Source organism: Sapajus apella, unplaced genomic scaffold (genome assembly GCF_009761245.1).
Source record: "Sapajus apella isolate SASKATOON/1434 unplaced genomic scaffold, GSC_monkey_1.0 scaffold46, whole genome shotgun sequence".
Classification (NCBI taxonomy): domain Eukaryota; kingdom Metazoa; phylum Chordata; class Mammalia; order Primates; family Cebidae; genus Sapajus; species Sapajus apella.
In genome coordinates, this window is record NW_022436986.1 from 18,202,175 (window position 1) to 18,219,661 (window position 17,487).

At 39.3% G+C, this 17,487-nt stretch overlaps 1 protein-coding gene across 8 annotated transcripts in view; it reads right to left on the reverse strand.

Moving 5' to 3' along the window:
• SUSD1 (sushi domain containing 1) overlaps positions 1-17,487 on the reverse strand; it is a 140,193-nt gene that overhangs the window by 50,723 nt on the left and 71,983 nt on the right. For 7 of the 8 annotated variants that reach the window (XM_032240348.1, XM_032240355.1, XM_032240351.1 and 4 more), the window contains 2 exons: positions 14,370-14,479; positions 10,811-11,003 (listed from right to left, as the gene is read on the reverse strand). The exons of the other annotated variant lie outside the window; for it this stretch is intronic. In XM_032240348.1, the coding sequence (XP_032096239.1) occupies positions 10,811-11,003; positions 14,370-14,479 (303 nt within the window). The remainder of the gene's footprint in view (positions 1-10,810; positions 11,004-14,369; positions 14,480-17,487) is intronic. 8 annotated transcript variants of the gene reach the window in all.

Below are 17,487 nucleotides of genomic sequence, written 5' to 3' on the forward strand. Positions count from 1 at the left end.
TGTGTGTTTATATAAAAAGACCAATAATAGCAGTATGTTATGTAGCAATAGCAGCAATAGCTTTTCCAGGTTCTGCAGTCATCTGAACAAAATTATAGAGACATCCCTGAATCTTTTTAAGAAACTCAAATCAAGAAAGTATGAATTAAGATTTTCATATCTAGCCAAGCTATCTTTCAAGTATCAAGGCTATAGAGAAACAATTCTAAATATGCAAGAACTCAAGGAATACTGTGCTCTTGAGGAAGCTACTAGAAAATGAGGTTCATCCAAGACATAAACTTCAGTAAAAGGACTAATGATAAGTATTTGCTAAGTTCGATTGCAGCTCTAAGACAAAAATAAAAATGGGGCAAGGCAGAAGAATGATATATAAATGCTGTATGTTTTCATAAAGTAGAAATAATGCAACTGAAAAACTGAGAGGAGAAGGGACACAGAAAAAAAGAAAATAGAATAAACTAGTTGATTCAATAGTTGAATGTCATAAGGGAAAAAAACGAGTTAAAGTATGCTATTAAAAACTGTTGGCTGGGCGCGGTGGCTCAAGCCTGTAATCCCAGCACTTTGGGAGGCCGAGGCGGGTGGATCACGAGGTCAAGAGATCGAGACCATCCTGGTCAACATGGTGAAACCCCGTCTCTACTAAAAATACAAAAAATTAGCTGGGCATGGTGGCGCATGCCTATAATCCCAGCTCCTCAGGAGGCTGGGGCAGGAGAATTGCCTGAACCCAGGAGGCAGAGGTTGCGGTGAGCCGAGATGGCGCCATTGCACTCCAGCCTGGGTAACAAGAGTGAAACTCCATCTAAAAAAAAAAAAAAAAAAAAAACTGTCAAACCAGGCCACATGCAGTGCCTCAGACCTGTAATCCCAGCACTTTGGGAGGCCAAGGTAGGAGGATCACTTAAGGCCAGGAGTACAAGAGTAGCCTGAGCAATTTAGGGAGAACCTGTCTCTACAAAAAAAAATAATAACAAAATTAATCAAGCATGGTGGCTGTAGCCCCAGTTATTTGGGAGGCTGAGGTCAGAGGATCACTTGAGCCCAGGGGTTCAAGGCTATAGTGAGCTATGATCATGCCACTGCACTTCGGCCTGGGAGTAAGGCCCCATCTCAAACAAAAAAAACTGACAAACCAGTTGGGTGTGGTGGTTCACACCTGTAATCCCAGCACTTGGGAAGTGAAAGGTGGATCACTTGAAGTCAGTAGTTTGAGACCAGCATAGGCAACAAAGCAAGATCTTGTCTCTACAGAAAATTTTAAAATTAGCTGAGCACTGTGGCTTGTACATAAAGTCCCAGCTACTCAGGAGGCTGAGGCAAAAGATCTCTTGAGCCTGGGAAGTTGTGGCTACAGTGAGTTATGATCAGTCCACTGTACTTCAGGCTGGGCAACAGGGTGAGATCCTGTCTTAAAAACAAACAAATAAATAAACAAAAAACCTGACAAACCAGATGGGGAAAAGTTAAATGAGAAAACGGAAGGGAGACAGGACATTTTTTAAAGGTACAAAGGCAACCACTAGAAAAATATAAACCTTCCTTTAAAAATTAACAAATAGGGCGGGGCATGGTGGCTCATGCCTATAATCCCAGCACTTTGGGAGGTCAGAAAGGGCAGATCGCCTGAGGTCAGGAGTTTGAGACCAGCCTGACCAACATGGAGAAATCCCATCTCTGCTAAAAATACAAAATTAGCTGGGTGTGGTGGTGCATGCCTGTAATCCCAGCTACTACGGAGTCCGAGGCAAGAGAATTGCTTGAACCTGGGAGGCAGAGGTTGCAGTGAGCCGAGGTTGTGCCATTGCACTCCAGGCGGGCAACAAGAGCAAAACTCAGTCTTAAAAAAAATAATTAATAAATTTAAAAGCAAAGAAAATCCATCACATAGAGAAAGAAATGTAGAAAATATAACACAATTCATATAGTAGTTGTAACATAAAATAATAGGATGGAGTTGAAACCATAAGAAAATAGGCACTGCAATCCCTATACAAGACAAAGCAGAATTCACATTGAAAACCATTAAATATGACAAAGGACAATTTTTAGTGCTAAAAGCCACAAGTCACAATGAAAATATAGTACAACCACCTCTGTAAAGCAAAAGAAAGCATAAACTGGCCAGGCACGGTGGCTCACACCTGTAATCCCAGCACTTTGGGAGACTAAGGTGGGTGGATCACCTGAGGTCAGGAATTCAAAATCAGCCTGGCCAACATGGTGAAACCCAATCTCTACTAAAAATACAAAAATTAGCTGGGTGTAGTGGCATGTGCCTGTGATCCCAGCTACTTGGGAGGCTGAAGCAGGAGAATTGCTCGAACCCAGGAGGCAGTTGGTGAGTTGAGATCGCACCACTGCACTTTAGCCTGGGTGACAGAGCAAGACTCTGTCTCAAAAACAAAAAAAAAAAAGAAAAGAAAAGAAAGAAAGAAAGAGAGAGAGAGAGAGAAAGAAGAAAGAAAGAAAAAGAAAGAAAGAAAGAAAGAAAGAAAGAAAGAAAGAAAGAAAGAAAAAGAAAGAAAGAGAAAGAAAGAAAGAAAGGAGAAATTAATGATATAGAACGAGAATCAATAAGTTGTATGTATAAAGGGCCAGATAAGTAAATATTTTAGGCTTTCCAGGCTGACAGTTCTGTCACAACTACTCAACTCTGCCTTTGCTACAATAAAACTATTTATGAAAACAGGTGACAGGCCAGATTTGGTCTGCAAGTCATAGTTTGTTAATCCCTGATGCTGTGAGAGGAAGAGAAAAAAATAATAGATCCAATTAATAAGCCAAAATCTTAGAAAAACTAATAAAATAGATAAACCACTTAGCTAATTTAATCTAGAAAAAGGGCAGAAAATAAAAATAAAGGGAGAAATGATCACTGAGAGAAGAAAATTCAAAAAGTTAAAAAAAACTACTTTGCAGATCAGTATACAAATACATTTTAAAACTTGGATGAAATACATACATAATTCCTTAGAAAATATGGATTACCAAAATTGATTCCATTAGACAGAAAAAGCTTAAACTGAAACATTTCCATAGAAAATAAAACTGAGAAAGTCACCAAGGAACAACCCCATAGAAAAGTCCCATATCGAGATCATTTCATAGAATTTGATGAATTCTACCAAACCATCTAAAATCATATAGTCCAAACGCTAATGAATTGTCCCAGGGTACAAATAATGATGGGAACTTTACAAATTCTTTTTATGAAGAAAGGAAAATGCCAATGCTTAAACCTGATAAAGACAGTGCAAAAAAATAGAGAAAAGTATAGACCAACATCACTTATGAATATTGGTGCAAAAATACTAAAGAAAATATTAGTGAACAGAATCTAACACCACATAAAACAACACACAATGACCACATGGGATATATTACACGAAGGGGTAGGGGTGCAAGAAAGGGAAAATTTTGAAATCATATCAAATTTAAAAATTATAAGTAAATAAAAGTTTTTAAAATATCTTGTAGTTAGCTTTCCTTTGCATGGTACTAAGGAATAATTTAGACTAAAAAGTATGTGATCCTTTCTCTGATTTCAGCCAAGGTGAGAGCAGTTTTGGAGTGTGTGCCTGTATACATGATTAGAAAATAAAGGCCTTAAAAAGAATGAGATGGACCTATTGCCTTCAGAGCCACTTAGAACTCATTTAGCAGAGGGCGCCAATTCTAAACAACTTACTCATCTTTATGAGTAAAGGTTATGGATATGGTCCCACTGAGCTGGATCTACAAGGTCATTATCTTATCTGTTAAAAGAACAACGCTTACTCTCTCCATACTTGGCATATTCAGATGATTGTATATTCCATGTAAAATGTACACCAATTTCTGGCTTGACAACTGCAAGTATGGGTTTCTCAGGCTAATGGTTTGTAAGAAAAGGAGGTAGACTTCAGGCAAAACTCTTCAACCACAGAATACTGTTATAATATTTATCATTCTGTGGAAAAATATTAGAAAAAACATTAAATTATTTATGGTCTTTATTATCTTTTGTTCAGACTTTAATTCTGTCAGCAGGAATCCATTATGGGGGAAGTTTTATAAAGTCCACATAGATCTCAAATTATGCATGCTGTTTAAAACCTGCATCATAAAGATACCTTAAGAGTTATGGTTTTCTACAGGGCTTTACTCTCCGATAAGAGCGCTCTATTCTTTCTCTTTTTAGGATTTTTAAAAAATTTACCAACACTATTTTGGGAATATCTAAATGCATGCAATCTTCTGCTAAAAAGAACTAAGTAAAAGCATTCTTTTGTACATAAATAATAATGTACATAAAAATTAAATCTCTAATTAGAAGTAGCCTATATAGACAGTTGGCTTTGCAAGCTAAATATTGTCAAAAAGAAGAGCTATAAATCAAGTATGCTGAAAGCAAAGTTACTATTGTATAACTGTTCTATAAACAATGGTATCATCTTAATTATCCTTGATTTACATTTGGGGAGCAGTTTATCTTAGAGAGGGCCACAAAATACAATATGGTTCAAAGCTGGGAGCTTTACTGTTATTTTATTAAAATTTTTCTTGAGGCAAATTTGGTATCTGGTTAGAACTACTATGAAATGTTTTCAGGCTAAACACCTGTGACTATATTCTATGAAGAGGAATTTTGAGGGTTCAATCACCCATTCACTGGCAGAACAGATTCAAACAATTCCTTTGGCTGAGCTCCCTAGGCTCAACCTTCCAACAGAGGAGGGCAGCCTTCAATTCAAGCACAAGTTCTTGTTATTCAATTGGTAGCATAGAACAATTGCTCCCTGGGTACTTATAAGAGAAAACGGTTGCTAGCTCAGTGACACCAAACTTTCATCAAATCTCAGTTGGGGGAAACAATATTTAGGAAACAGTTCTTGAAAGAAATGGACTTCAATCATACCTCCCAATAATCTAAATAACCTAATCCTACCCCTGAATCAAGCCAGATCAGCAAAGAGCAGACATTTCTAAAGCACCTTTTCTGCCACTCTACACTGAATTGTACTTTTCTGTGTTCAGGGGCAATATAAAAAATTAGACTTATAAAATCCTCACAAACTGCTGCTCAGACATTGTCCAATTTATGAGAAACACTGCTGCATTGTAACATTATGGACAATGCAATCGTTTCCTTTCTGGCTGCATAGGAAGACTTAAACCTAAATTTGTGAGGTTCTAATGAACAAGTAAATAGGTTAGAAGGGCATGAATTATTCTTAACCTTACTGTATTCCTTTTTTTTTTTTTTTAACGTCTCCGCTTTTGTTTTCTTTCTTCTTTAGCCTAGACAGCTAATCTATTATCTTTTATTTTATATATCCATGCAGGTCACTTAAAGAAAAATAAGACAGAATATAAATACACTTTTGTTTTTAAAAATTATACACTTAATAACAATGTAATAGATCACAATGGAAAAGATCAATAGATTTAACTGTACAGCAATCTAAAACTTTTTTTTTTTTTTTAATTGATACTGAGTCTCATTCTGTCCCCAGGCTGTAGTGCAGTGACGTGATCTCAGCCCACTGCAACTTCTGCCTCCTGGGTTCAAGCGATTCTCCTGCTTCAGCTTCCCCAGTAGCTGGAACTAGAGGGGTGTGCCACCACACCCAGCTAATTTTTGTATTTTTAATCGAGATGGGGTTTCACCATGTTGGCCAGAGTGGTTTTGATCTCCTGACCCGCCTTGGCCTCCCAAAGTGCTGGGATTACAGGTGTGAGCCACTGCACCCAGCAATCTAAAACATTTATATGTCAAAAACACCATAAACAAAATTGAAAGAAACCATAAAACAGAAGAAAGAACATAAATAATAATCAAAGTAGTCATACCCTCAGTACATGAGTAAACTACATATGTCCATACAAACTCAAAATTTGATCAACAAATAAAATAATGATGGTATATCAATCAAGAAATTTAACAAATTGTTCCTTCAAAACAAATGAATTTGAAGGAAACTAAAAGTAATTTAAATTGCTTTCCTAGCATAGACTCCTGTAACTATGATGGACCTTTCCTGTTTACGATAATTACAGAGATCAGTGATCTTGGTGGAGTGTATTAAAGGTTGCTCTTTACCTGTCTTTCCAGTTCCATAAAGGAAAAGACAATTTTGTCTTCTCCCTGTCCCCTATATGTTAATCCTATATAGGATTACTATCCCTATATAGGGACAGTAAATATGTAATCTAATTGGTAGGAGACTACAATTCCTTGAGTCACATTTCCAAGTAATAAGTTTATATGTTATAGGTCGCCACCCAAACAAAATGCAGAATTACTCTCTAGGAAAGCAAACAATATAAAGAGAAATGGAATTTCTTGCACAGGTACATGGGGCACTCTGGGTATCTCCAGTCTCCAAGAGGTAAGTAACCAGTGTCTGTCACCACCCTTTCCTCTGCTATTCAGCCTGAGACTGGGTGGGTAAGCCAGGCAAGGCTCCTTTACGGACCCAACTGCCCCTACTTCCAGGGGAAAGCAAGCAGGAAGTTCCACTTGGCCACAGTAGCTAAACTTCATCCTTCAGCGTAGCTTTTACCTGAAATTCAGTGTTGGAGGAAAACTTTCCCAGATCCATAAAGTCCCGGAAACTTGCCCAGATCAATAAAGTTGATACTCTACTTGTCATGTGTCTATCTCTTTGTCCTATGTAAACTCAGATGGAAAGGAGAGGTAAGATTCAGTATCTCCCTGAAAAAGGTGGATATACTGATTGGGGCCTTGAGTATAAAGATAAGAGCTGCCACACAGGGAGCAAGGCACCATGGGGGAAGATGGGAGGTCTTGGTGTCTGCAGCTGGAATTTAGGAACAGATGAGGTAGGTAGACATCTGATTACCAGGAAAACTTTGTAAATCACAGAAAGCTTTAAGACAGGCTTTTTAGACAGGAGTAGAAGGAATTATTTTAGCTACCATTTATTTTTCTTTTAGTCTTTCTTTTCTTACCACATCTCCACCTGCAAGAACTTTGAAATTGCCCAGAAGTAGCTGAGGTTTATGTGGTTAGAGCAATGCGACTCAAAATGTGGACTGACAATATCAGCAAGGCCTGAGAGCTCACTAGGAATGAAAATTTCCTTCCCCCACCAAAGGCCTACTGGATCAGAACCTCTGGGATGGGGCCCAAGAACCCATGTTTTTGTAAGCTGTTTGGGTAATTATTACACTTGCTAAAGTTTAAGGTGCACAAACAGAGCATTAGTGGGAGATTTTAAAGAGCATTTGGGGGAGCTAGATATTAGTAGAGAACACTAGATTAGCTTGCCAAAATTCCATTTCTCTTTATATTGTTTGGAATTTCATCCAGGGCTAAGGAGAGAACTGCAGAAAGACTGGATCCGTGGTTTCTCCACAGGCTGAGTTCACCCCCACACCAAGGGCTTTTAAATGGCCTTGGATGATCTGTTTTGCAGAAACTCAGACTGGGGATTCTAGATAAGAAATTCTTTTAGGGTTTAAGTGAAAAAAATTCAAGTGGAATTATTATAAGCTCAAATGCTAAAAAGAAATAACAAAAAGTGTATACCTAGAACTCTATTCCTAGAAATGATTTTCCCATCTCTGAAAAAGGAATGCAATCAGTTTACAAAACAGGTGTTGGTCTCACAGATAGGATAAGATTAGAGAGAATGAAATAAAGAGAAGGAAATAACACTAAGAAGAAAATTTGAAATCATATTGGCCCAGTTAGAAAAATATGACAAGGAAAAGTTTTAAATAGAAGAGTGAGAATAGGCATTAATGAGAACTCTTCCTTTCTTCCTTAATAACTGGAACCGTGACACTCTGTAAAGAAATGTCAACATGTTTAAAAGGAGAAAGAATGATCAGTGAACAATCAATGCAGAATTCTTCAAGCATCACTAAGTGAGTTTCAAGGTGGCGTTTTTGTAGATGGGACAACCAGTATTGCACAGGCTATAAGGACATCTGCCTGGGAAATAGAGCTGTATTAAACAAGATCCAGGGAAAATGACAATTGATTAAGCCTAGGCGTGGGTTTAGGCTGAACTGAATAGAAATAAATACCTCTTAATGAAAATGAAAGTGGGAAGAATGTATTTTAACACTGGATGTTTAAGGCAGGTCCAGAGTTCTGTGACATCATTCTTTCTCTACAGAGACCCGAGGCAGATTCCAAAGTAATATGTGAGAACAAAAAATGAAAACTGAAAACAAAAAGCAAATATAGAAAAGGAAACTACTAAGACCTAGCAAGAGGTATGAGCCCTACCTGGGGATAAAGAAGGAACAGAAACAACTTAAATGGGAGGGTAAAGGCTTAGGGCTGAGCAGGACCTGCTAAGTAGGAATGTTCTCAGAGGGACCCGGAACATCCCAGGGCTATGTCTCTGATCCAGAAAAGGAAGCGGTGGCAAGAAGAAATGTTTCAGTTCCCACCAAAGAAGCACCGACCATTTAAGTCTTAGAAATTCAATTCCAAGAAGGTAGGGTTTGGGTGAAATCCCACTAACCCAGCGGATTTCCTGGACCTCATCAGACCAGTGAAAGTACAGGAAACAGCAGCTCACGGATCAGCCGAAGGTAATTCCCCATGGGAGACAAAAGGGAACCTCCTAACCCAGAAGTAGAACTCACAGGCAGACATTCAATACTTGGAGCCTATGGAGTCCAGAACTAAAACAATTTGGGGGATCTTTCTTCGGTTAGAGAAATTCAGAGAAAAGAGTCAAAAATTGAGACAGTGAAGGAAGCATGCAAGACAATGCATTTCATTTGAAGAGTTTCCTAAGATAAATGTGGGGTGTCCTGCCCAGAGAGAACGGAGGCTCTTTCACTAAACAGATACAGATCTTCAGCAGGAGTAAGGCTGGGCTAGAAAGAGGGCTCAAAGAAGCAATAAAAATGAAAAGCTTCTAAATCCTTGGAACGGGCATCAAGAAAGACCCAGAGCCACCACTGCAAATGCCTAACATTTTCAAGGACAGTACCTAGTGTCAGAATGAATCCAACCACCCTAATGAGAAGACATTTCCCAATCTAAGTTGAAATTAACATGTGGTAGACTCCAGACTGCTTGGCAACCTACAGAGGCCGAACTATGGCACGGTACATTATATTTACTACTAGTAGTTTAGGGAGGCAAAGGAGAAGGTAACAACAGACTTCTTTCTGAACTTGACACCATGGGCCTCTCATTCGTTATACTCATGCTAGAGTTTAGACCTCATCTCTCACCACTGTCCCCAGCTCTCTGCTCCAGCCATACTGGTTTCCATGACATTCCTAGAATATGCCAAGGATGCACCTGCCTCATAGCCTCGGCATTTGCCAGTCCCCTGTACACCAAAGAAGTAGCATCTATTACAAAACAAGATTTCTAGGATTCAACAGCTAGAACACACTCTCCATTTCAGCAGGACCCTCTAAGACTCAGCAGAGAAGATGGAGGATGGAAAAAATTGGGGACTTAATGCCTTTACAGTTTAGTTTATTTTACCAGGGGAGGTGGATTTTATTTATTCTTTATTTCTTTATTTGAGATGATCTTGCTCTGTTGCCCAGCCTGAAGTGCAGTGGCGCAATCTTGGCTCACTGCAGCCTCAACCTCGCAGGCTCAAGATCCTCCCACCTCAGCCTCCCAAGCAGCTGGGACCACAGGTGTCTGCTGCCACACCCAGGTAATTTTTGTATTGTTTATAGAGACAGAGTTTCACCATGTTGCCCAAGCTGGTCTCAAACTCCTGAGCTCAAGCAATCCACCCACCTTGGTCTCCCATAGGGCTGGGATTACAGATGTGAGCCACCACGCCCAGCCAGATTTTATTTATAGACTTTTATTTCTCTGAGAATTTAATAATTGGAGGGAATTCACATTCAATTTGTGAGCATTATTATGCAGCTGAAAATGTGTTGAGGAGTGGGTTTATGATGTCAGGAGGTACTCCTTGTGCAAACTCTGTTGATACAGATAGGACAAGATGCCAGGCTCAACCTGATATGAAAAATAGGATAAAAACTGAAGCTAGGCATGGTGGCTCATACCTATAATCCCAGTACTTTGGGAGGCTGAATCAGGAGACCTCACTTGAGGTCAGGAGTTTGAGAACAGCCTGGCCAACATGGTCTCCTAGAAGGTGGTTCTAGTTGTCGATAATGAATACCCTTAGGGTTCAGCTGTCTTAAATTTGGGGTGAGAGATAAAATGCTTTACAGAAGGCTGGGCACGGTGGCTCACACCTGTAATCCCAGCACTTATTATATAGATATAATAACCATGAAAGCAGAAACTGGCTGAGCGTGGTGGCTCACACCTGTAGTCCCAACACTTTGGGAGGCCAAGGAGGGGGACGGGGGGATCAGGAGTTCGAGACCAGCCTGGCCAACATGGTGAAACCCCATCTCTACTAAAAATACAAAAATCAGCCGAGTGTGGTGGCAGGCACCTGTAATCTCAGCTACTTAGGAGGCTGAGGCAGGAGAATCGCTTGAACCAGGGAGGTAAAGGTTGCAGTGAGCACAGATTGTGCCACTGCACTCCAGCCTGGGCTGGAGACTCCATCTCAAAAAAAAAAAAAAATGCTTTACAAAATTCTCAATTTAGGATTCCCAGGGAGCTCTGAATAAATCAGGCCACCCAGAACCCTGCAAGGAAGAAGATAAGTGGTAACATTCAGGCATCCTGAACCCCAGACAGAGTTAACAAAGTTTGTTAGAACTGGAACCCATGTCTCTTGACTCCCAGACTAGCACTCTTTATGCCCCGCCACACTCCATAGTTCGAATCACATAGGCAATTTGTCCTGACGCACAAAAAAAAGACATCTGCACCCACCTGCTGGGGGAGTTGCTATGGTTATTTGCACTGAGTGCGGCTTAGGAGATCTCAGTAGGCTCACATTCACCGTATAATCAGTCGTAGGGTACAAATTCAAACATACTACAGGCACTCGTTCCCTCGTTGTGAAGTTAAACGATGTTGCATGAGAAAAGTTATCCAGATACCACCTCTGACCCAGAACGGTAAACTGTCATGAAATTAAAAGAAAGTGTTGCATTACTTTCTGTGGGCTAGCAGGTGCCTAGACTATTAGCAAAAGCAAGTTAAAGCAGGAAAGTTCCTTTTATTTATCCTCACCCACTTAGAAGTATTTTTAAGACAATAGCAAGCTAATCTGAGGAAGGACTTTTCAAAGCTACCTTACCTGTCCTTAAAATCAGATATAGGACCAAGCTTAAAATGCATAACTACATCTCAGACCAAGAAAATGTTAGGCTATTCTAAAATAATCCCTTGATTGTCACCCAAATGAAAGAGATTACAAAAGAGATTACATTGAAGCTAATAGGCAAAATTATTTTTTTCTTCCTCCTTCCCTTCTGAATAGTTCTCTCTCTCTTTCTTTCTGTTTTTTTTTGTTTTTGTTTTTTTTTCCTTCTGAGACAGCGTCTTGTTCTGTCACCCAGGCTGGAGTACAGTGGGACGATCTTTGTTCACAGCAATCTCAAACTGAAGTGATCCTCGGCCTCCCGAGAAGTTGGAACTATAGGCACGCACCACCATACCTGGGTAATTATTTTTACAATGTATCTGTAGAGACAGGATCTTACTCTGTTGCCCAGGCTGGTCTCAAACTCTTGGCCTCAAGCGATCCTCCCATCTCGGCCTTTCAAAGTGCTGGGATTACAGATGCGAGCCACTGCACCTGGCCAAAATTCTTTTAATTTCTTTTCATTGTAAGAAATCCATGGACAAGCCTCATAGAACAGAGTACTTAAACTAGATGAGTTCCTTAACCCTATGCTTGGAGGAAGAAAAGAACCTATGCGGACCACTGCAGATTATGCATTCAAAGCAAATATCATTGTACTTCACTGGATCCTTCCTATTAGACCTCTGGTAACAGGGCTTTTGATCTGTGGAGTCATATCACACACTGTCACCTAATCATTTTCTACGCACTACCAGCTCCAGCAGGGAATTATAGGGAAAAACTTTTGTGATGGTCCCATAAGTAATATGATCAGTCAGTGTGTGTTAGCTGGTAGAGACACATGCTCAGTGTTGCCACTGATGCTGGTACCATTGTTTATACCATCTTCTAGCCCTCCTTATTCCTGTCAATCGCTGACTCTTTTCTATCCATTTCCACAGTCATCTAACACCCTCACACCTGGTTCATAAGGATTCCTCTCTCTCAAACTCTTCGAATTCTCTTGGATAACTTAAACATCCTTACAGATAAACCATCAAATGTTGGCCTCAGAGTTCTTTGAGCTCAATGCTATGAACTTCCTTCACTCTACTTTGGCCACCCATATCCATGGCCACAACCTAGATTGTGCTATCGTCAGAGCTACTCCCCCACGGCCTGGCAGTCCCCTATTCTTCTGGACCACTTACAAGTGAGACATAACGTGTTCATGTGTGTTTAGGCAATATGTCTATTCTCTTTGGCAAACCACTTTTGAATATTGACTTTTTTCCAGTCAATTTAAGAGTGTTTCACCTGTCACACAAATTAATCTTTATCTAACATATTTCTTAAAGCAACATTTTTTAAATTTTACCCTTTAATCATTTTAGTGTACAGTATGAAGTCATCACTGGTTTTCTTAACCAAGAAGCTAACCAGTTGTCCCAGAACCATTTACCGAATAAATCTCCTTTCTCTGCTGAGTTGAAAATTAATATTTATTATATATTAAATTATTTGGGTACTTGAATATGTTTCCAGCTCTAGTGTTCTTTCTAATATGGAAATTTCAACATCTCACTTGCCTGCTTAAAATCCTTCAGAGTAAAAAGAAAATGGGGAAAAAAAAAAGAGAGAAAACAAATACATAAAAAATAAAAAATCCTTCAATGGCTCCCCACAGACATCAAAATAAAATCCAAATTCAAAAGCATAGCATACAGGGCTCCTAATGATCACACCACTGCTTAGATTTGTGCCTCATCTCTTCCTACTCCCCTCTGCTTTCTCTGTTATCCAATATGTTACTCGACTTGCCCACAGTACCCTTCTTCAGCCCTCCTCTGCTCTTTCATCTGACTAATTCCTACTTATTTTCTATGACTCAGAATAATAGTCTTTGCTTGTGGTTTAAAAAATTGTACCTTGGGTTTGGCACAGTGGCTCACGCCTGTAATCCCAGCACTTTGGAAGGCCGAGGCAGGTGGATCACTTGAGGTCAGGAGTTTGAGACCAGCCTGGCCAACATGACAAAACCCCATCTCTACTAAAAATACAAAAATTAGTTGGGTGTGATGGTGCATGCCTGTAATCCCAGCTACTAGGGAGTCTGAGGCGGGAGAATTGCTTGAACCTGGGAGGCAGAGGCTGCAGTGAGCCAAGACCGAGCCATTGCACTCCAGCCTGGACAACAGAGCAAGACACCATCTCAAAAAAAATAATAATAATAATTTGTACATAGACATACACACAAACAAAATCTCTATTATTGTACTTACTTTTATTATTCCATTATTAATTTACTTTTTGTCAAAGCACTCACTATACCATATTGGAGTTGCCTATTTACCTAAATATTTCTACTAGTTTGAATTGAAACTTCCAGGTCCTAATACATGATATCCTTTTGGTAAATAGAATTAATTAATTAATTTTGGCCCAGACATGGTGGCTTACACCTGTAATCCCAGCACTTTGGGAGGCCAAGGTGGGTGGATCACTTGAGATCAGGAGTTCAAGACCAGCCTAGCCAACATGGAGATACCCCATCTCTACTAAAATTAAAAAATCTCAGGGCATGGTGGTGAGCACCCATAATTCCAGCTACTTGGGAGGCTGAGGCACAAGAATTGCTTGAACCTGGAAGGTAGAGGTCACAGTGAGCCAAGATTGTGCCACTGCACTCCAACCTGGGTGACAGAGCAAGACCCAGTCTCAAAAAAAAAAAAAAAATTAATGCAATACTTACTGAGTTTACTCTCTACCAGATGACTTTCTAGGTACTAAAAATGACACAAAAATAAATCTTAGTTCTTACTTGGATTTACTTATAATTTTTACTCATGATGTTAAAAAAAAATCTAGTTAAATGAGGGCCAATTGCCATGCAATGAGTTCCTTAAAACTCCATGCCCAAATGTGACTCTGACAGCACAATAAGCTGTATTATTTAAAGCACTAAAATAAAATATAAGATTGAAATGTCAGGCAGAGAAAATGATAGCAAGTCACCAAATATAGTATCTTTCTTCGAGTTAGTACCTCACTTACATCCATCTCACATCCATCTCTAGAAACAACAATCACAAACTGTCTAGAAGTTCATCCATTTTTAAATACTTTGGATACGTACTCGGAGATCACCCAAATTTTTAAATAACACAATTCTTTAATGGATAGCATAAGAGATCTCCTTACTTGGTACATGTATTCTGATCCAATTTTCCTAGAATGCCTGTTCAATTTCAAACAAGTTTCATTAAATATTGAAATATTGAACATTCCATCATCTTCTAAGATATCATCTTCTAAAAGACAAGAGAGAAGGTTATAGATAGGTTGCACCATCTTAGCAAAACGCATCATGGCTAGGTACAAGTGAAACTCTGACACCTTAAGAGAGCCAGTTGGGTGTTCAACACAAATAACATTAAATCTGGCATCAGCAGACTTAGCTTCAAGTCTTGGCTCTCCAAATTCTCAATTGTAATGACCTTAGCTAAGTCACTGAACCTCAGTCTCCTTGTTTGTGAAATCAAGTAATTCATCTTGCTTTTCTTAGGTCACAGGCTGCTGAGCTAATCAAATGAAGCATTTAAAAATTGCCATAAATTAATAAAGAAATCTGTGATATTTTTAGAAAGTTAATCCTATCATTTGGATCATCCATAGTAAAATGTCATAAAGGTAAGCTTAACAGTAGCCAGAAAGTCTGAGAATAAGGAAAGTGGTGAATAAAAATCAAAGGCTATAGATTTAAACACTACCAAGAGTGCACTCCAACCTATAAAATGACCAGAAAGTAGATGACCAAGCAAGAGGAAATTTGCTTTCACAGCAGACAGCATTTCAAGAGCACTCAGCTGAGTACTAAGGCAATAAAATAATCAGAAAGCAGACTTGTTTCAATCATTGTACAGAAAAAAGTCATTTCATACCTCCTTCAGTCCAATTCATTCTTACCATGTTCTATTTTCTTAATCTAGTTTAAAAGGATAGGCTTGTTACTAATGAATTAAAGAAATAACAGAGAGTGAGGAATAACATCAGTAATTTTCAAGAAAAAGCAAATTTCCTAACAAACAAGACTAAATTTTCTACCAACGAGAAAGGTGTAAATGTCTACCAAAGAGAAGTTATTTTATAACTACCTTTAATGTGTGTTTCTCCCATGGGAGTTTCTGCTACCTAAGAATAAGAATAATAAATTATTCTAGTCAAGATCAGAAATGTCCATAGCATTTTCAATATCACTGACGTATGTAGCACAAGGCAACTAACTGGGGAAAATATTCCTGCCTATAATTGGAAAGTGTAGAAAGATGGTTATGAGAGAGAATTTGAAGACCTATCATATGTGCTGTCCTTTATTTTCACAACTTTTAAAGATTTCATAAGGACATCAGAAATTAAAATTGCCACATATATGCATATGATTTTGAGAAATACAAACTGTTTGCATGTAAGAAATGCATGTATGTAAGAAATACCACATAAAGCTTCTGTCTCTGTCTGCACAGTTCGCATCTCAATATGATTTTCGCATAAGACAGTCATTATCGTCTGAATTCACGGTAAGATGGCAATGTGAACAAAGGCATCTGGCTCCCACTTCCCACGCCCAATACTGACAGAAGTGATGGAGAATAAGTAAAAATGGGTCAAAATTTGCATCTGGGTTGGAAAGAAGGGTCGGTTGCCATACACAAGGCAGAAACATGAAGACATTTCAGCTTAGCACAGCATGGAAGAGCCTGGGCTGAAGAAAGACCCTAAGACCTACTGTGCAACCTGTCTTCCAAGCAAAGCAATGTAGTCCCAAAGTTTCAAAGGAAAAAACTGGAGGAGAACTAGAGCCCATGGGAAAGTAAAGATAAGTCACAGGACAAATCGATGACACATGCTCCATCTGGAGCCATTTAGCCCAGTGGTTCCCAAACTGCACATCAGAATCACCCAGACATCAGCAGATTTGAAGTGATGCATGGACATCTGTATTTTTTTTAGGAGTTCACCAGACAATTCTTCTTCTCTCTCTCTTTTTTTATTTAAACAGGGTCTCATTCTGTCACCCAGACTGCAGTGCAGTAGCATGGCCTGGGCTCACTGCAACCTCCACCTCCCGGGCTCAAGCAATCCTCCCACCTCAGCCTTCTGATTAGCTAGGACTACAGGTATGCACCACCAAGCCCAGCTAATTTTTGTGGGGTGTGTGTGTGTGTGTGTGTGTGTGTGTGTGTGTAGAAATAAGGTTTCATCATGTCTCCAGGCTGGTTTCAAAACCATCCACCTGCCTCAGTCTCCCAAAGTGCTAGAATTACAGGTATGAACAACCAAGCCCCTAACCTCACCAGGCAATTCTGATAGGCAATCAAGTATATATATTAAAAAATAGTATATATACTACTATTGCTACAGCTAATAATAATAAGAGTCCTTTTTTAGCCCACTGTAGATTAGTAATGGGAAAGGACTTCAAAGTAGAAGCCTCAGGACCTGAAGGTACCATCTGGCACAGAGCCTGGGTTGACAGAAGGGGCTTGCCTCTTTCCTGCCTTGGGAGGCTGTAATCCCATAACGAAGCCAGGCCCAAGGCCAACAGCTTCCCCAATCATAGCAAAATGCTCAGAAATAAAGCACAGGGTGGTGGGCTTTCTCACAGCTGCTGCCCAAAGGACACTGGATCATCCAACCAGCAGTAAATCCTTCATGCTGAGATCTAACATCAACATACTAACATTATCTAATAAAAAGGAAGATCAAAGGGAAGGCCATCCATTTTATTATGAGGGAAATACCAGACCTAGACAGAACTTTTATCTTCTAAAGATAAATAATCCAGAAGGGGAAAAAAAAAAACCTGTTAAATGATTCTACAAAGAAGGAGAGGAAAAGAGAGGAAGACTGTGCTTGGGAGGCAAAGAATGAGCGTATTTATAAAAAAGAAAATATTGAGTGAAAGAATGGTAAAATTAGGCAGCATCTGTTTTGTACGGTTCAATAGAAATTCTTAAAATAGATTCAAACAAGAGATAAAGGATTAGATAATAAGAGAATGTGACAGCAGAGAGGAAACTGGTGGAGAGAAGCAGAAATGAAAAGAGAACTAGATGAAACCCAAAGAAAAGGAAATGAAAGTGCAGCAGCAAAATGTAAAGTGCATTAGAAATGGTAAAGATCGGCTGGGCGCAGTGGCTCACGCCTGTAATCCCAGCACTTTGAGAGGCCAAGGTGGGCAGATCACGAAGTCAAGAGATCGAGACCATTCTGGCCAACATGGTGAAAGCCCATCTCTACAAAAAAAAAAAAAAAAAAA